Source organism: Oreochromis niloticus, linkage group LG5 (assembly GCF_001858045.2).
Source record: "Oreochromis niloticus isolate F11D_XX linkage group LG5, O_niloticus_UMD_NMBU, whole genome shotgun sequence".
Taxonomy (NCBI): Eukaryota; Metazoa; Chordata; class Actinopteri; order Cichliformes; family Cichlidae; genus Oreochromis; species Oreochromis niloticus.
The window spans coordinates 38,083,988-38,104,867 of NC_031970.2; the positions used below are offsets into that span (position 1 = coordinate 38,083,988).

The window sequence follows — 20,880 nt, forward strand, 5'->3', positions numbered from 1 at the left end:
CAATCTATCAATCGTTTGTTGTAAGACTCAGATAATAATTTTTTTAAAAGCTAGACATTTTAAATGAGAATAATAAAGAAAAGTATTTCCTTGTGCCCCCCTTTCCCTGTTAATGCCCTACCTGGCCCCCTGGCAAAACTTTGCTAGACCCGCCCCTGCACAGTTACCAGCTGTCAGCTACGTAGAAAAGGATGCTGGTGTTATTTGTCACTCAGAAACAGTTCATAACTTCCCTTCAACTCATTCATGTCACCTAAAAGGTAAACCTGTTTCTCCATCACCTGTTCAGCTCTGATGATTCAGTAAGGACATCTCCTGGTTTCATCTTCATGTTTCCCTCTCACCAGATAACCAAACCGATATCATGACCAGCAGCTTTACAGCTGTGGCTCCAGCAAACATCAGCTGATACTAGAAATTAATATTAAATAAATTCTAACAACAGCTGATCAAGCTTAAACGTGCTGCTGTTGTTTAGCGCGACATCCGCTGGTTTCCTCTTTCTGGCGCAAAGTGGGCGATAAATAAACAAGAGAGAAAAGCCGATCAGCTGATCATTGATCAGTTTCGTGATTGAAGTAGAAACAGGAGAGAATGAGAGAAGAAGAGGCAGCTGTGCAGCTTCAGCTTTGTGTCTTTTTCATTGTAGCTGAAGTCCGGGACAAACTGTGTTCCTTTTCACCTCAGTACGAAACGCGTAATATTTTCTCTGAATACGAGACGATTCTGTTTTTTACGGGACGGTTGGAAACTCTAATAATTAACCGTATGAACAAAATAAAGTTCAACATCAGTAACATAGCACCCACCCAGCTGTATAGAAACTCCGTCATGCTAGCTAGCACGCAGTACGAAAAAGTCAGCATACTGAAAATAAACTCCACCTAAACTTGGTTTATATCTGACCCAGATAGACTGCAGGTCATAACTTCTTACCTGAAGTTCAGTTCACCTGACACGCGGACCGGCGGCCGCTTCGGGTCTCTCCTCTTGCCTCCCTTTTCCTTCATCCACCTGCTGGCTTCCACCACTTGCTAATGTTATTGAATCTGTGGAAGCTCCGCGATAGCACCACACGAAGTAACGAGTAACGAGCCTATCTAAATCCCAGTAACGAGTAACGCGTTCCTGGTTTTGGCATAATAACTAGTTACCGTGCTCGTTACCACAATAATAACGTAGTTACTGTAACGCGTTACTTAATAACGCGTTAGTCCCAACACTGACTATAAGTAATATATCATTTGTTAAACAGCTGTCTGCAACATGTGTAAATCAGTACAATGACTCTTTGGAACTATTAGTCTGCATCCTTAATAGTTACTCATCCTCACTCGGGCTTCTATTATGACATCATATTGTTTTTAACACAAATTCAACTCAACCAAGTGATGTGTGAGCATTTGAAGGCTACAATAAAAAAATTGTGTCCTTCATGGGTTAAATGCTATAAACCAACAGCTGAAAATGGAAATTAAATGTATGCGTCATTGCTGACAGAGGGACTAACACAGGGCTGTGTTTACCACTGTGTATTATCTTCTTTTTTTAGCATCTGAAAAATTAAATCAGATCTCAGTTCTGGACTTTTGGGAGAGGAAAGTTGTCCCAGTTTTGTTTTGATTCAGGCTACAGTTTAACACAGTCTTGTTTGTCATATTTTTCTTTTCATGATGCTCCAAATGTTTTCAGTTGGTGAAAGGCGTGGACTACAGGCAGGCCAGTTCAGAACCTCATCTCTTTTACTTACAAAGCCATACTGCTGTAACAGATGCACTATGCAGTTTTGTCTTGCTGAAATATACAAGGCCTTACCTGAAAAAGACATCATCTGGATGGATCATATGTTGCTCTAAAATCCTGTCAGCAGTGATGCTGTCAATTCCATAGACATTAATGGATTCTTATACCATCAGAGATAGAAGATTTAGAACTGAGCGCTGACAACAAGCCGGATGATCTCTCTGGTCTCTATCATAATGAGACTATCTCTGCAGTCTGTTACATTTTCATATGTATGGGGAATGACCCCACCAGGTCATGGCGCGTGGACACTTCTCCTAGGACCAGTACTTTCTGATGAGACTGCCTGTCGACTCTGCATTCATGTTTGGCCCAGGGACAGCCCAACTCCTGCAACAGGCTCGAGACAGCCACCGTGTTGCACAAGAGATAACAAGTGGCCTGCTCAGGCGCTCTGCAATTAGAAGGGAGCCCAGGTCTTCCACGCACCAGGTGGCTTCTAAGGTTCCAGCATGGGGCCCTGGGGACCTCAAAGGCGGAGACCTTTTACAGACATAGCACCTGCATGCACCAGAAATGGGGGAGGCACGTGCAGCTGAGGCTCAGCTTTCCTCTGGCCATCCCCTCCAGCCGCCTTCCCTCTCAGCTGGGCAGCACAGGGGGGCTTGGTCTGCTCTGGGGGTGTACCTCGGGTCGTGTGCCATGACCCAGGGCATCCACCTGCAGTTTCCCTCTGCTGGGAGGCCAGGCCTATCCTCCAGCAGCCCCTACCTTGCCCCTGTCCTTGGGCAGGAGCCAGTAGGGCGGCTATCAGGAGGAGGATGCTGACTCTAGTCTCCACTTCCCCGACATGCCTAGGGCAGAGATGGGAAAAGTGATTGCCTCACAGGCAATGGTGGATCAGCAGGACGGCTGTAGGACCCTATCTATCCAGTGGCCCCCCCCTCTGGCTCCACATACTGCGTTCGGCGTTCTGCTGCTTTTGGCCGGGACATAGTTGGAGCTCCCAGTTCGGAAGGACATATTTGTCCCAGGCGAGCGGATCTCTGTCCCATCCCTTCCCAACAGGGCTCTGGCAGCTGCCTAGCCCCTGAGAGGGTGAAATTCCATACCCAGGGCTGTGCTGGGCTGTGTGCTACCGCTGCAGGAGCCCCGTGCAGATCCACCAGGGCCTACTCCCTCGCTCAGGATTGTTACATTCAGGTGCGCGGTCCACAAGTGGACCCCCAAGAGACTACAGCGGATTCCATCCTGCAGTTCCTGCAGTCCCAGCCAGAGGCGGGTCGTGGCCTCGGTTTCCCTGTGGGACCTAGGCTAGGTCCTTGACGCCCTTCAGCACCCTCCTTTGAGCTGCTGGAGGGCACTGACCTCAAGTTGTTGTCCCTGGTAACAACCTTCTGTTGGCCATACTGTCTACCAGATGGATTAGGATTGCTGCAGGTGGTTTCCAGGCAGTCCTCTGGCGCATCCCTGTCTCCCTGCTCATATTCCACCCATCCCAGTTGGTGAGCTTTGCTTGGCTCCCTTCACCAGGGGACAGCTTATGTCAGGTGTCATACAATGTTTTTTTAGTCACATTGTCCCCACATTAAGATAAGGGGTTTTTCTTGTTCTTTTGTTTCCTGTGAAAACAGTCAAGATATAAGGTTTACCTTTTACTTTAACCTGAGCTCTAAATCTAAAACCTAACTGTATTTGAAGACAGGCAAAACAGACTTAATCAGACTTAATCTTGTTTGTCTGTGAGTGTTTAATTAGACTGATTATTTCCTTTGTTCCCTGATTGCCAAGACTTGGGAGAAGTATTGGCAATCAACCAAAATGACATCCTCTGATTGGTCGGGGATAAAGCTAGGGTCGACACCTTATACTTCATATGCTAAAGATCTTCTTTACCCTGAATCACTGTATCACACTGTCTAGTTCTTGACTGCTGCTGTCATTGTTAGTCCAATGGTGCAAAAAACTTGACCTAAGTCTTATTAAATATAGTAAACAATATAATATATAACTGTATTTCATTATTTTAGTTACATAATCACAATTACCTATTTTATTACTTTTCACACAAACACACGTGGAAATATTCAAAGAGGCTCAACAGTAATAGGAATCATTATACAATTTAAAAAAAAAGAAGAAAAATGCAGCTCCACCAAAACACAATGAATTTCAAAGCATTTCTATGGGTGTTAAGGATATCTGCACTGTGGCTGTGCAGCAAACATATGCATGCTCACGTTATCAACAGTGTTTCTGGTCATTTTAACTGAACAAAAGTGAAATAGATTTCTTAACAGCAAATAAATATTTTTTTAAATGTCAAGAGGCTATTAACGTGTCTCTATGAACAAATGGACCTCGACCACCTGTGATGCAGCTGTAATGTGTTGTAGGCAGAGTGAAAGTGCGTAACGACTCAGAATGATGTGTCACCTCTGCCATCTTGTGGGGAAAAAAGTGTAATACAAACTTTTATTTCACTGAATATAACAATATGACATGTTTACAGTATGGTGTAGGAACGAGGACTGATGATGATCACGGTGTAGACTGAAATAACATTTTGCAAAGGCTGAACTGTCATCACAATGAATATAAAAACTCCCAAATTAATCACCTGTCACAGAACCAAAGAAATTATTTAGTTGTTAGCTACAAGAACAGACGAACAAAAGTCAACCTAGAACATAACCTGAGTGAGACGACTACAATATTACTGCACAGCACGTTATACATTATAAAACGCAGGGAAAGTGTATTGCTGCAGGAATAAAACGTCTACAATCAGCCTGTAAGTCCCACAGGATTCCTTCCTTTGCTTATAACAGCAATTCAGTAATTAGTTTAACCACAAAAAACACGGTTATTTAACACAAGTCTCATTTCATGGATGCAAAGTGTTACATCTGGTCACAAATGTGCACTATTACAGCACAGAGGAGTTTTATTACAGCATTCTAAGTGTAATTACTACAACACATTACACTAGAAATAATTGAAGGCAAAGCTCCCACTCAGTGTTGACTGATTCAGTGCAAATGTTGTTACTGAATATTTTATTAACCAAACACTCAACTGTTTCTAGATCATATTAAATCAGAGATAAGGATTGCAGTTGTGTCATTTAGCTAAATTAAAATCTACCCTTGCTCAATAGTCGGCAAGCTACACGTAAATAAAATGAATGCAGATATGACAGCACTATATATGCAATATAAATACATTTTCCACATATCTTCTGTCCACAGGAATAGACACGATAGCTACAAAATAGTTCCATCCTCAAGTATGCACTACAGTGTACAATGCAGAAGTGTTGCATACATAAAGGTATCAAGGATCAGCTCGGTAAAAAGAAAGAGCCAGCTCCTCCATTGTGCATCTGTGTGCTGACATGTGGGGCTCAGTGCCAGTTACGCCCAGCAGGGGGCAGTGTTATCCGATACATTACATCAGGCAGCCAGACTTGCACTCATTTCTCAGTGTTTGTGATGCTTCCTAAATATTGCACTACAGTCACGACGGGTGTTCGGGAAGGAGGACGTGGAATCACGGCTCATCTGCGATCATTTGGGCGTCAGTTACTACAGGCTACAGATACTCTTCTTCTTTAACGTAGAGGATCTCGTGCGCCGAACTGGGAACCTGAAAGAAAAGACTGGCCGTCAAAGGCTGAAGAGATGTCTCCATAGACACTGAATTCAGATGTATGAAATAAATTAAAATACACATATGGCCCCTGACTTAAATGTAATAATTTACTCTGCTTTTCTTCCCATTCTCAGTAAATATTTTTGGAGGTGTCACAATTTCTAAAATGTCCAATATTGTCTGTCACATGGATGAACCATTTGCACTTTCAGGTAATTGGTAACTAAACAGAAACACTGTTTAGCTAAGGCTCAGCTTGCACTTACAAAACTGGGTAAGAGACATTTTAGAGACAAAACCCCTCCTACAGTTTTACACAGTGCTCCATTTTCCTATGTACAGGCTGACTTTCTTAAATCACTCGAATCTGTCAATCAACGACTGACAGCGTCTGGAAATGTGTGAATGAATTCATCTCTAGACTGGTCCACAATTTCAACACAGCAATAAAACCCTCAGTTTTTAGTGCTAGTAGCTAAAAACAAACACTAAAAATGAAGAAAAATAAACAAAAACTAACTAAGATGATTTTATGTGCTGCTGCTTTAGTTTTAGTGAGTTGAGTGAGCTGGTCTGAGGAGTATTTAGTGCTTATTTCTGTGGCTGTGTATGAAGCACTTGTGCTGTTGTGTTGTTTCATTGTCATTCTCTTCATCTATTAACTGAATCGGAAGCATACATTTAAATCTAAACTTTCAGTACGTAGAAGAGGACAGGACTTTACATAGAGCTGCAGCTCCTCATCAGATCTGGTGATGCATGGACTGTTGAAACAGTTGAAAGCATATATGATGCTGGCTTGAACTTTGTGTATGTGCTGCTACTGAAGCACCGCTTGTTCTTGCCAGCAGATGGTGCAGCTTGGACTGCAGGTATGAAACTGCTGATGATGTGGCTCTGCTGTTGTTGGCCTGCCTTCACTGACATAATGTGCCCCTTCTTCCATTTAGTGATATGCTATGTTTATTAAATATACTCTTTCCAGATCCTATCTCCTCCATCCAGGATTTAATCAAATGGTCAAAACTGATCAATGTCTTTAACTACCATGCCATTTTGAGTTTAACCTTTTCCAAGCGTAACCTGGAAACTGGGCATACTTGTCATCATAGAAATAGATACGACTGTGTTGACTATAAATTTGTTATTGACTGCTACCTGACCCTCCTCCTCCCTCACCTGAAATAAACTTAATACCTTCAGCAGACATGTCCGCTCCTCTTAGCCTGCTGGTAGCACGGTCCACTTCAGTGTTGACAGGCTATCACTCGTGAATTGGAGCTGCTTTTACAGAGCAGGTTACTACTCAGGACCACAAACTGGTGACAAAGCAAGAGATGCATTTATTTCAAAGGTAAATAGTTAGAAGTAATACTCTGGCCTTTTTCCAGATCGGACTTGGCCTTCCAATGGGGGGGGACAGGAGCGTGACTGCACATGCAAATCAGTCATTTTGTGTCGATCAGTGAGTGTATTACTTTTAACAGTTATCCATGTGTCTTGCTGTCTTTTATACTTGAATACATCAAAAATACAATAAAAAAAACTAGTTATCAAAAAAGACAGTGTTGGTGGTTTTTGGTTCTGCTAAAACATCTTTTAGGTCTTTCTCTACGCAGGAAAAACACTGCACTGCTGTTTAACTGGAAATAATTGGAAAAATGCTGAATACTGAATCTCACAATCTGCTCCACTGACAAATGGTTCCCATTAATGTGCAGTGTACATTTGCTTATTATCAACTAATACTGTTTTCTTATTCATATTAACAGAGGTTGACTGATTTGGAGTCTACATATATTCTCAGAGAGATTATTTAAAAGTCAAATAAATACTAGTGGAGGATGTGATGTAATATAACACCGCTAAACTAAAACTACATTTAAATGCATGCTGTGCTCTGTACTCCATATTAATAGATTCGTGGTGTTTGAAAACTAAACCTTTTCCTTGTTAAATACAGAGTTAGGCCCCGGTCACACAGGCCTAGAGGTGGGTCAGCCTTTTCACTACCGAGGATCCCAACCCCAAATGTGGATGACAGATCCTGCAATACCTCTGAGACGGTGACATCAGAGAAAAAGGGGAGGGAGGATGGAGCAGTGAAACAAAAATAAATGGACGTTAATTAATAGATGCATCATTCGAAGTAGAGTGTGTGGGGTGCAGCCCAACTTATGAAATTCAGATAAATTTCACAAGTGAAGTATGTCGGTTTTACTTTTACAGTGAAGTTCTACATGCTCTGTTTCCGTCGTGTGTCAAATGTCTTCAAGTTCCAATACAGCTTGAAGAGTAAAAGGTGAGTCCGGTCTGCATCTTTCATGCAAACTACAAGTTAACACTGCAGTCCTATAACAACCAAAGCAATCAGATGGAGGTTTTTATTTCACCTTGTCACAGACAGCAACCACTTAACAAAAGGTTGCCAGGGGGATGCTGACTGGTCTCTAGGCCTCTAAGGCAGTGAGCTCATTCACTATGAACCTGATATTAAATAGTGAAATTCTGCTTTCACTATTTAAGCAGTGGAGTTCCTGCCAGGGGAGCTTTTGCTGCTGTTTGTGGATTTGAATTCAGAACCTACACACAACAGAGATCTGCTTGTTTTTCTTTTCACATTACTTCAAAAAAGGCTTTTTATAAAGCTCGAAGGGAAACTCCAGAGCTTTTACACATCAAAGTCTGTTTACAGGTAACAAGGAGTACTACTGCATGTGTGGAAAAACTTTGTAAAAAGTAATTTGAGGCCCCAGAGGGAGCTGCGTGAAGTGTGACAAATGTCCTCAGGTGATGCCACCGGAGAAGGAAAAGCAAAAAAAATGGCTGCATTGTGGGTAATGTAGTCACCAAGTTTTGACAAGAAGAAGAATGCATGGAAATGCAAATAAAGATCTTTTTAACTGGATAGGGAATCTGCTAATAATACCAGTGTGAGTGGGGATGTTATTTTCAGCCCACTTACAGCTATTGTGTGTAAAGCAGGCTCAGATCAGCAGAGGCTCGATCTCAATGGGACAGATGTGCAGTGAGCAGGTAGTCAGACTGTTAAGGTCCTTTTCAGAACGTATCACTCCTCACTAGTCCTTCACCACAGTGCCACTCAGCATGAAATCACAGCTGCTTGCTGAGGTTTAGAAACAAATAAACAGGTGAACTGTGGGTTGCTTATGAGAGACAGCATCTGTCACCATGGATACCAACAGCTGTCCTGATTGTTCAGCGGTGAGGTAATGCAATTATTCTCTGGTTTACTCTTCAGACTATACATAACCCTTCCACTTATACTAAGTCCATGTGTACCTGGTTGACTCCTCCCACTACCAGGAGGCGGTCTCTGATGACGATAGAAGAGGCAGAACATCTGGGGTGGTTCATTGGAGCCAACCTTTCCCACTTCTTCTTCTGAGGATGAAAGGCCTCCACAGTGTCTAGTGCTGAAGGCTCATGACCTAAAGAATGGATAAGAACAGCTCAGCTAATCATCTCTATGCTTTATTCTAGTCCTCTATACACCCAGTTTACAAACCGAAGACTAAAATGTATTTAGTCTGCAAGCCACTCTACAACCCACGTCCATCCCAGCATCTCCTTTCATTCTGTTTCTGACTAAATGTCATATCTGTGTCACTGATGGCTGCTCTGTACTGTGTTGGGATCTTCTTACTGCTGTCCTGGTATTTGGCTTTCCATTTATGCATGTGGAAGGGCATGGAGGTCCCATAAGAGAACCATGCCAGTATAAATTACAGTATACATTACTGCAAATGGAGATAATAATCTTCTCTTGATTGTTACAGTGAAATGTATCAAATGTTTGAACTTGCTTGTGAGGCCTTGTTATACTTGCTGGTATGCAGGAGATTTCTCAGGGGGAAGCTCATGTTTACAGAGAAGTTTCAGGATTTTGCTTAGTTTACAAAACTGCCACTGATAATTTATTCAGATTATCTAAAAGCCCAGCAATCCAAAGTGTTCAGGCAGTAAAAAGTGATTACAAATCATCAAATCCTTGTGTGTAGGTTTTTCCATCAAGCTGATCAGCAGAAATTAGTTTGCAGTTCATCTTTCTTACCAAGTCCTCCTGCGACCACCATCCGTCCACGCAGGAAGGCAGCAGCAAAGTCAGCTCTCTTTGTTTTCATCGCCACTGTCTCCTCTGACTTCAGCCAGGTGCCTGGAAAAAGGGAAAGGATAACAAGCGACAGCTGGGGTGAGCATGTTTGTGTGTGTGCACAAGTTCATAAAGTAGATGAGGTGAAGTCTGGTGGCACCGTAGTCCACCTTCAGCGAGATAGGATGCTGCTGAGTCTTCAGAGGATGACCTACCCAAACAGGTCACCCACAAGGCAGCTGCAGCCAGGACAAGGATCGCACACACACAGGTAGCAAGGACAGAAAAAGGTTATAACGAATTCAAAGTACAGGAAGGGAAAAAAGGAGGGTCAAAATAATGTTGGGAGGGACTCTAGTTGAATGTGTGTTAGGACACTGAAAAAGTCAAAAAGAAAAAACATTTATCATTTGGGCTGACGCTGCTGGAAACATGGTCGCAAATTTTGGGAATACTCCTTTAGGGAACCACATGCAGTGATTCACAGCTCCAACATCCACTCGACAGCAACCTGGCAAACCATCAGATAGCCGTCATATCATCATATTTCACTGCAGAGTTGGTAAGGTACGTTGCCTAGCTTTCAAGTTGCTGGGAGACTTTGTTCTGCTTCAGTCCTCAGTGCATCTAGGAGGCCTTATCGGGCTGTAGCTCAGGAGGTTGGTAGAGCAGGTCATCTGCTGATCGGAACATTGGTGGGTCCATCCCTAGCTCCCCGCCTGCATGCCAAATATCCTTGGGCAAGATACTAACCCCAAGTTGCTCTCCGATGCATCCATTGGAGTAATAATGTTAGTTAGAAAGCACTGAAAACACTGAATATGGCATGTAGTATAAAACGCTTTGAGTGCTCCAGGAGAGTAGAAAAGCGCTATATAAGAATCAGTCCATTTACCATCTACACATATATTTATAATTGTGGTTGGTATGGTCTGAATGTATACTAATCATTCAGACTATTTAACCAGATCCTTTTTAAATTTAACATTTATTACTTATGTAACAAAATTACATGTAATCAAATGACTTAGAGTCAGCATTTTGGACGTACACATTTTTTTTGATTGTGTCAATAACACCACTGCATCCAAAACTGAAGCCTCACTGCTGGGAATTGAACGCAGGTGCAGGGTTAATTGAGCGCTAATTCTTATCCACCATCAAACAGCTATTGGCAGCTTTAATCCTAAAATATTGGTAACAACATTAAAAATCATCAGACAGGCCACAGGTGGGAAAGACTTTACAATTTAATCTCCTTAATCACCAAAACCTAAGACTGACAGTGTTGTCTTCAGTGCTGTCTGATGTGGTTGGAATGTGGAAGTGACATCTGAGGCACTCACGATGATAAAATGTGTACTTGATAGTAACAGGAAATGGAAATTCAGCCATGAAAACAATGTTTCTCTTTCCCCAACAGATTCTGCAAAAACTTCTCATTTTACTTTCAGGCTTTGTTTCTGCCAAGCTTTGTTTATCTGAAGAAAACCCAGACAGGAGAAAACAGTGACAGAGGAAGACAGATAACTTCATTAGGGAGTGAAGGAAAGCGAGGGAGAATTAAAGATAGAGACAGAACAGGAGAGAAAAGGAATGTCTTACACTTTATCTTTGTCTATCTCACCTTTCTTCTCTCTCTGCTTTTTCTTTGCACTTGTTTTTTCCCCATTCTCTTTCTTTACCTTCTCTTCCACATTGCCTTGTTCTTACCATTTTTCTTTCTCCTTCTTTCTCTCTCTCTCCCTTTCTTCCTACTCAATCTTTTTAAGAGGTAGAGACAAGGTCGAGAGCGACAAACAGAGGTAGAGAATGAAAATGAGATAAGAAGCCAGATGGTGAGTCTTCCTGTGTGTTGCAGCAGTGTGTAATGAAGAGCCGTGCTTCTCTTTCCAGCCTGGTTAAGTTAAACTAAAGGGAACAGAGCAGAGATCACAGCTGGCCGTCCACTCTGTTCTGTTTTCTCCACAGCAAAAAATCCTGTCTTGGTGTTGAACATCATCTGTGCAATTCAAAAAATCCCAGAAGTTATTTATAGTCAGGAATCAGGTTAAAACCACCAAAACGTGGTTGTAATGTTGAATAATGTGATGCATAATAAGCAGACATACAATGTTACTTTAGCTTCTTTATGTCGCTTATTATCAAATTGCTTGTTAAGAAATGTTCACACACAATCACAGCTTTTAGGCTGTATGTGAGTCATTTCATAACACAAATGTCCAACAGACTTGGATCAGATGTTAATGGAGCTTTAGTGTTCCAGCTCCCCAGTACAAAGTCAGTGCAAATTTCAATAGCCTAACTGAGCTTTCTTCCTGAAACCATTGATACTCAGGTACTAATCAAGACTAGAAACAGCTACTGGATTAAATACTTATTTGCAACAGTATTGATATCAAGAGTGGCGCCTCTGCCTCCTCCAGCTGACATACAATAACAGTAGCCAGCAATTACTGACAGTCACACTAGCAATCTATTATTATTAAAGTAGTACGATTAATAGCCAGTGTTCATTTAACAGGATAATACAGTTGTATGTGTCTACAGTGTTATGTTTCTCTTTAAGTACCAGGCAGAAAAAACTCTCCCAGCCACCAGACAGAAACGACAGCCTTACCAACTCTATTTGATCAGCAATGAGACATGACGAGCACGGGACAACCTCTGACAACCTCACAATATTGTTTTTTCAGGTTGTTGTTATTTTATTTTATTCTTTTGGGCTGTACTTATGTTATTGTTTTTTTGACACTATGTCAGACAACTTAAGTACAGTCCTGTGACTGACATTCTTGTTATTGGTGGTTTGGCTGTATTCAGGAGGTCGAGCAGGTCATCCAGTGATTGGAAAGTTGGTGGTTTGATTCCTGGCTGCTCCGTGGCAGCATGCCAGACAATCCTCAGGCAAGAAAGTTGCTCTTCGATCATTGAAGTCTGAACGTTAGATAGACAACACTTAGGCAAAGAAAAAAGTGATTGTATGAATGGGTGAACGAGGCATGTTGTAAAAAGTGCTTTGAGTTCTCCACGAAAGTAGAAAAATGCCATATAATATCCAGACCAGTTACCATTTTTATCTATGTATTAAGAAAAAAACATTTTTTCCCCTGTGGTGTCAAAATGGCATCAAGTAGTCTTATAAGCGTTGGTACTGGGTTTGATATTCTAGTATTGTACCAACCCTACCAGTGCAAAGACATCTGAAGCAGATTATTTCCTGCTGTTTGCTGCATGTGAGAGAGGACAGTTGTGGAAAATATGCTGACTTGATTCACCAGAAATTGTCCAAAGCAATATCTAAAAACTGCTTGATTTTTGCATTGTGAAAGATTCTGCATGTATGCTCCGTATCATCGACATTTAAGCTGCAGCAACAGAGTCTTTTGATTAAACTAAACCTTAAGAAGATTAGTTATTTTGGTAATTGGTGGTAATTTAGTCCAGTTATACTGGGTCATTTTTGTAGGATGTATTTTGAAGTATTATATAACAAAAGCGCTGTATGACAGCAAAACAATCTCATGTAGTGATATGTAAATCTTCTTTACAAAACTTGGGCTAATTTCAATTAATGGCCAAATGAAAAGAAAATGAGCCACTACAGAGCACAGTGCATTTCCTGTGTCTGCTTTTTATTTTTAGCGGTTGGATTAAAATATCTCTCGTCACTGCACTAGATCTGCTGTTAAAGACTTCATTACAAAAGGGCAGTTCTATAACCTCGTCTTTGATGTTTTCTTCTATATTTGTATTCATAAAAACATGCATCAATCTAGAAAGAATTCAGACAGTAATAGCTGATTTTCAAAGAGTGCTTACAGTGTTGCAGGCTGGATTTTTGTCTTTAAATTACAGCTGTGTCAACACATCCGTCTACAGACTTGTGGTTCGATCCTTTGAGACTGAGCTGCAACTGCAGGCCTCGTTCCTATTTGCTTTGGAGGGATTACACAAGTCTTCACGCCAAGATTTTCTTTGTAGGATGCAGGGAAAACACCAGCATGCATTATTCTCCTCTGGTGGGAGACTGCAGAGGAGAATAAAGAGGCGAGAACGAGAAAGAAAACACAGAGAGAGGATTTCAGATAGAGAGAGAGCGAGACAATGGAATGAAGGAGATGAAGCGATTCTCTGAAGACTGGGCTTTGTAGTCTGTGTGGTGGTAATTTCGTCTGTGGCTCTCCTCTATAATTGTCCCTCATGATTAAAACTAGAAAGGGATGGTGATTGGTTCTCACTCTTTGATAGATTGCGTGTGTCACGTGTGAAATCTTACAGACTTACAGACAATCTTACAGAGATGATCCTTTTGGACAGAATGTATCTCACTATGATGTTCTGTCATTTCTAATAATTACAAGCTGGTCTAAGAAGGCAGTCCACTTTTGCTCTATTCTCATTTCTGCTTCATTCCATCTGCTTTGTTATGTTTTAGTCCCTTTTTAAAAAAAAATATCTCAAGCGGGACATAAATCAAATTCACAACATGGGAGTTCGTTTGTTATAAGTAGGTCTCGGGGGGACTGCATCATTTGTGGTTATTGTTCATGTTGCCTGAGCTGTACGAGCTTTAGCAGAACAAAGGAAAGTGCTGCTTTTCTTAGATGCAGTAAAAGCAGCAGAATTCATTATTCCAGCTGAAGGTTTGTAACAGAAAAGCAACTCAATTTGAAATTTTCAATCACACTGAAACACCAGCTGAGGTTTATCTGTAGCTCACAGCTTTTGTGCTTACTGAAGATTTAAACTTCTACCGTTTGTGAAGACTCACGCACAAATCTTGACTTATTATTTGGTTAATTTAGGAAGAATCAAGAGTTTTATTGTCATGTATGCCGCACAGCAGTGGTGCTTAGCAATGAAATTTTAACTTTTTGAGTTCCCCACACACAAATAAATAAATAACTAAACTAAACTAAACAAAAAATAAAATAAAATTCAATAAAAAGTACTATACACACAAGGGTAGAGTGTAGTCAGAATATAAATTGCAATTAGTATCCAAACTACTTTAAATCAAAGACATTCAGAATGTTTTAGTGTGCGTTATATAAACTGTATTATTTAATAACATTTTATAAGTGACAGTAGGAATCAAACAAACATAGAAAAAGGTGTAGGCCACACTTACTACTACTAGAAATATTAATAAATCTCATTTCAGTGCTCTTTTTATGTCCTCTTTTCTATCTCCTTCCACCGTCTCTCCTCACCGTTCTAACTGGCCCATGGCAGATGGCTGAGCCTCCCTGACCTTGGTTCAGTTCCTTTTAAATGAGAGTTCTTCCTCCCCACCATCGCCAAGTGAACAGGCACCTTACAAAGTTGTTGTCAACGGATGTGATATAAATAAAGCTGAAGCTGAAAAGCTGATTGGATGGTTCATATGCAGGCTGAGAAGCCCACAGATGTTGTTTTTCCACCCAAAGTAACTTTTTCCCTTCAGGTTTTTGTATGTCTGCATTTGTACTGTAGTGAAGATCCGTAAAGATTAGGCAAATTAGTCAACTGACGTAGTGACAGCTGTGTTTACTAGCAGGATTAAAAAACACAAAGCAACGACATTAAATCTCGGCTGTCTGCATCTCTCTTTCTGTTCTCCGATTTCATCACTTTGTTTTTGTTAACATCACTCTCTCTCTCTGTTCACTTTCTAGCTTCCTCAACCACCACCACTCACTCTCTCTCTTTTAGTCTCACTCACTCTCTTTCTCCAAAGCTAAATCTCTCGGGATTTCACCAAAGTCATATTAAGCAAAAAATAGAAAAGACTGTTTTCTTTTCTATTTGTTCTGCTGTTCTTCATCTTGAACATGGACTTTGTGTTTTATTTTTATTTTTTTGAGTCATCCAGCACAACAACACTATTGATTTACCACTGAGCAACATACTGTTTTGAAACCTCAGTCACTGCTAACCAGCTAGTTCCACATTGTCCCATCTCATGTCTCCCTACTTGGAGACATGCACAGCAGGAGAAGGACTACCACAACCTGCTGCAGTTCTAGATTGTAACACTGGGGTCCATCTATAGTATAAAGAACGTATTGGAGAGGCATCTGCTCATAATTCTGTTACATACTGTAAAAATGTATTGCTTATTAATAGGTTTTTTAAAGCATGTTAGCCTCACTGGGTTGCACAGTGGTTAAAACTGTTGCCTCATAGCAAGAGAGCCCTAAAGGCAAAATGGGGTCCAGGTGCGTATTAGCAGTTGATTCCAGGAGGGTGACTGGAATTCTTTTGGAAATTGTCTTGTTTCTGTAAGGTATCTGGATTTTTAATTTGGGTGAAAAATTACTCAGGCAGCATGGTTGCCTCACAGCAAGAAGGTCCTGAGTTCAATTCCACCATCAGGGCGGGGTCTTTCTGTGTGGAGTTTGCATGTTCTCCCCATATTTGCATGGATTCTCTCCGGGTGCTCCGGCTTCCTCCCACAGTCCAAAGACATGCAGTTAGTGGGGATAGGTTAATTGGAAACTCTAAATTGCTCATAGGTGTGAATGTGAGTGCGAATAGTCGTCTGTGTCTATGTGTCAGACTGGCAACCTGTCCAGGGTGTACCCTCCCTCTCGCCCCAAGACAGCTGGGATAGGCTCCAGCCCCTGAAAAGGATAAGCGGAAGAGAATGCATGGGTGGAATTTGGGTGAACTGACGCCTTAAATATTTTTTCTAAAACCAAAATGTGTCATTTTCAAGCAATTTTCTTGCCACAGCTTCATTCTTTGCATTTCCTTTGTACTTGTTGCGTCTTGCCCACATTGCGACATCCGCTAACAGGCGTGTCTTAATACTGGCAATATGAAATGGAACAGTAATACAATATCACTGTGTGACAGCAGATTGCATGGTGTGTGTGTATGTGTGGAGAGATACTGCTGCAGATGGATAATAAAGCAATCTGTTTCTGGATCTTGTAATTTAAAGTGCTTCTCATCCCCAACCCTCCCTCAGCAGCTCATCTCCCATCTCATCTCCACCAAAATTAGATTGGAGAAACGGGGTATGGCTGTGTGTGTGTCTGTGTGTGTGTTTGTGTGTGTGCGCGTGCGTGCGTGTCTGGCTGTATCAGTATCAAGCGTTTGTGTGTTGGAAGTTATTTTATTTTCATCTTTCCTCCTCTATCTGTCACACATAAGGCAAACTTTCTCCCCATTATCATACATTAACATTATCACGCCCATGTTCTGCTTTATTTGGCTTTCATTCGACCAATCCCAAAGTGTGAGCACTTTTCCAGCTGTCTAAAATGACTTATTGATTTTTCTTCTCCCTTTTCTCCTTCCGGTCTCTTCTCAATTTGTTCACCTGTTACTCTGGGGTGCCTTTGCTGGATAGAGGGATAAGTCATGTCACTGTGTTTGGGGACATGGAGTGTGCACAGAATTAAGCAAGGAAAGAAACCAGCTATCTGCTCGGTGAGGTTGATGTTAATCACTGCTTTGTAAGAGAGCAGGGTCTAATTGAAGAGGGACGCAATTGCAAAAACGAGATAATGATTTTTATTTTTGGGTAGAAGACTTGATGAAACCTCTGAGTGCTATGAAAACATCCCTCATGTATATGTATCAAGCTGAAGTCAAGCGATGCTCAGTCCTCCAGTCTTCATTCTGCTCTGTACGAATTAGCATTTCTTTTTTATTTGGCACTGTTAGTGTCGAGATGAACAGTAAAATAAAGACAGGAAATGAGAGTAGAAGGACGGATGGAAGGTAATGTTTGAATGCATTACTTTAATCCCATTACATTTTTCAATAACGCAGTAATGTAACAAGTTATTGTATTGAAGTAACTGAATTACATTACAGCTACCATTATTTTAATTGTGACATAGAGGTCCTCCAGAAATCAGCTGCAATCAGCTGATTTCAGTTTGTGTGCAGGGAGGACAAACAGCATGATAACACAAAGCTAACAAAGATCCCAGAAGAATGTCAAAGCTGAGAGTATAGTTGAGCCCAGGAACCGGGGCCTTCAAAGTCTGTGTGTTCTGCTTTCAACAGGTTTTTGTTGTTGGTTTTGTGGTTTTCTGTAGACACTAAAAAAATATCCTATGTGTCCTCATTAGGATAGGGATTTCTGTTAGCTTTTAGTACTGTAGCGCCGGGTTTATATTATTAACTCTTCATTATGTGAGAGTGCATTGCAGAGCATGTTATGGAGTAATGTGGAAATATACTTTAATGGACAGATACAGCCAATCAAAATTGCTGCTTTCAGAGGTCAGCCGCCTGACTGTTAGTTGTCAGCTAGCAGTCAGCCACTGGGAGTCTGTCCTCTTATCTACTTTCCACTTTAAATACGTCGTTTCACTCAGTTGCAGAGTGTCACCAAGAGATGGTGCTTTCTTCTTCAAAAAAAATTTGACTAGAATAGTTAGCTGTAGATGTCTTTACCTAACATATATATATATATAAAGCGCATTGAGGCAACTGTTTTGATTTGGAGCAATATAAATAAAACTGAATTGAATTTCATATTCTTTTGATAGGTTTTGTTGTATACCTCTTCACCTATTAAACTATAAAAACTTTGATTCAAGTTTTGAAAATGTAAAATAAATGGATAAAACTTTACAGTCAATTTGGGCATCAGACATTTCATGCTGCAGATCATCAAAACTATTTCCAGTAAACAGTTCTTCATTCATCCATTTCAATCTAATCTAATAAATAGATACAATTTAAAAGAAAATTAAATACAGAGATGTGGAGGTTAATTATCTCTGAGACGGGCTTTATGAAGGTGTTTCTTTGGACATTGGCTGCTTTGTAAAGGATTTTCAGTCCTGTCCTTGTATCTTAGAGGGGAATGTTTTTTTCAAGCTCTGTTTTAACCAGCCATACAAATTAAAGTGTATTCAACCAGTGTTATCTTGATAGATATACGTAGGTCAGCTTTTTGGGCAGAGTTTGATTGACTTGAGATTGAGCAAATAGAAACAACCTCATGGTGCCTTTGCGAAAACAGGACATTAGAAGACTACCAAAAAATACCATCAATACTACTATGTGAATTCCATAAATTTAAGGTTTTCCTACTTGATATTCAGTTTTTGTTGTTTCAGCTGAAACCGTCAATTTCTTTCAAGGAGGAGATTACATGCTCTCACAGTTACAACAAGATAAAAGAAAAAGAATAATATTCTTTTCAGCTGTGCGCTGAAAAAGGCTTCTCTGACTGAGCGACCTAAATAAACTAACCAGGCATGTTCTGGTTTGTCAGATCATTGCACCAAGTAAAAATTACTTCTATATATTTTTAAGTTACACTCTGTTAGAAATTCAACATGATGTCACAAAGTAGATGTATTTCAGATGTATTTCCACAGTTTTAGTACATACTTCGGACTGTATACTTTTAAAAACAGGATTTTAACAATAATGTAAAAATCCAAAATCTTTTGTGATTAACGTCTTGATGCATTCTCAATCATCCAGGAAAGTAAATCTCCAAAAGTTGAATCTGTTCATCTGGACGTAGCGTTTTGTGGGAGAAACGTTTCGTCACTCATCCAAGTGACTTCTTCAGTCTCAGCTGACTGCAGGTTTCCCCAAACCTTATAAACAGTACATTTGCATAATGACTGAAAGCAGCCCACTGAGGGAACAATGGGCTGTGAGGTCAGTTCCTTAATCATAATTATGCAAATTCCCATGACCATTGATCAACAATCACTGACCAAAACCCACTGATCAAAGAACACTGATCAATGGCCATGAGTACCATTCACAGAGAGTTGGGGAATGGCTGCAATCACAGCATTGTAAGATGGCGAAAGATGTACCCTTAGGCCCCCTCCTCGATTCAGAGATGGTCTTTCCCTTTTCACGTAAATGGCCTCCTTGACTCCGCGCTCAAACCAGCGTTCCTCCCTGTCCAGGATGTGTACATCCTCATCGTTGAAAGAATGTCCACTGGCCTGTAGGTGTAAATAAACTGCAGAGTCCTGGCCTGATGAGGTTGCTCTTCTGTGTTGTGCCATCCGCTTCGCTAGAGGTTGTTTGGTTTCCCCGATGTATAAATCCTGGCAATCCTCCTGGCACTTAACAGCGTACACTATGTTACTCTGTTTGTGTCGGGGGACCCGATCCTTGGGGTGGACCAGTTTTTGGCGCAGCGTATTTTGGGGTTTAAAAGCCACAGAGACCCGGTGTTTAGAAAAAATGCGTCTCAACTGTTCCGATACTCCTGACACATATGGGATCACTACAGGTTTTCGCCTGGGCAGCGGTTGTCCTTCTCTCCTGGATCGGCTGGAGCTTTCTTTAGGTGCCTTCCCAGCTTTGACAAAAGTCCAGCTGGGATAACCACATTTACTCAGGGCCTTCTTGATGTGCTGTTCTTCTGCCTCCCTGGCCGCTGTGTCAGTGGGGATGGTGTTCGCTCTGTGTTGTAGCGTCCTGATGACACCCAGTTTGTGCTCCAGTGGATGATGAGAGTCAAACCTTAGATACTGATCCGTATGCGTAGGTTTACGGTACACGTCAGCTTTTAGATGTCCCCCATTACTGATGGAAATCTCACAGTCTAAGAAGGCTAACCTGCCACTTTTCATATCCTCCCTGGTGAATTTGATGTGTTGGTCCACCGAGTTAATGTGATCCGTGAAATGTAGTACGTCCTGAGATTTGATTTTCACCCAGGTGTCATCCACATATCTGAACCAATGACTTGGCGGTGTTCCAGGGTAGGATAGCAACGCCCTCTTTTCCACTACAAATTGGCCACGATGGGTGAAACTGGGGAGCCCATGGCACACCCATGTTTCTGCCTGTAGAACTGACCCTTGTATGTGAAGTAGGTGGAATGAAGACACAGTTCCAAAAGCAAACACACTTGGTCGATGCTGAGAGTGGTCCTGTTGCTGAGGTTGGTGTCATCCTGTAATCTCTTATGGACTACCTCCAACGCTTCCGTGACTGGGATGCAAGTGAAGAGAGATGTAACATCGTACGAGACCATGGTTTCATCTGCCTCCATAATGACATCTCTCACCTTCTCAACAAAATGCAGGGTGTTCTGGATGTGGTGTTCAGAGCTGCCCACCAGCGGGTTGAGGATCGAAGCCAGAAACTTGGAGATGTTATAGGTGACCGAGTTGATCATGCAGACAATCGGTCTTAAAGGTGCACCCTGCTTATGTATTTTCGGTAAACCATACAGACTTGGTGTAGACTCCCCTGGGGACAGCCTGTGGTATGAGGTCCGGTCGATAGCCTTGTCTTGTTCTAACTGCTTCAGACAGTCTATGACCCTCTTCCTGTAGCCACTTCCTGGGTCTCGTTTCAGGGACTCATAAGTATTTTCATCACTGAGTAGTGACAAAATCTTCTCATGATAGTCTTTCTGGTTAAGCAATACT

At 41.4% G+C, this 20,880-nt stretch overlaps 1 protein-coding gene across 2 annotated transcripts in view; it reads right to left on the minus strand.

Moving 5' to 3' along the window:
- Positions 1–3,767: 3,767 nt before the first annotated feature.
- Positions 3,768–20,880, minus strand: part of klhdc8a (kelch domain containing 8A) — a 66,585-nt gene continuing 49,472 nt past the window's right edge. The window contains exons 8-11 of one of the 2 annotated variants that reach the window (XR_266207.4): positions 9,473–9,574; positions 8,701–8,849; positions 6,595–6,716; positions 3,768–5,391 (exon numbers count right to left, since the gene is read on the minus strand). Coding sequence is in view for 1 of the 2 variants with exons in the window: in XM_003446493.5 (XP_003446541.2) it covers positions 5,338–5,391; positions 8,701–8,849; positions 9,473–9,574 (305 nt within the window). In the remaining variant the exon portion in view is untranslated. The remainder of the gene's footprint in view (positions 5,392–6,594; positions 6,717–8,700; positions 8,850–9,472; positions 9,575–20,880) is intronic. The other variant, XM_003446493.5, reaches the window with a different exon arrangement.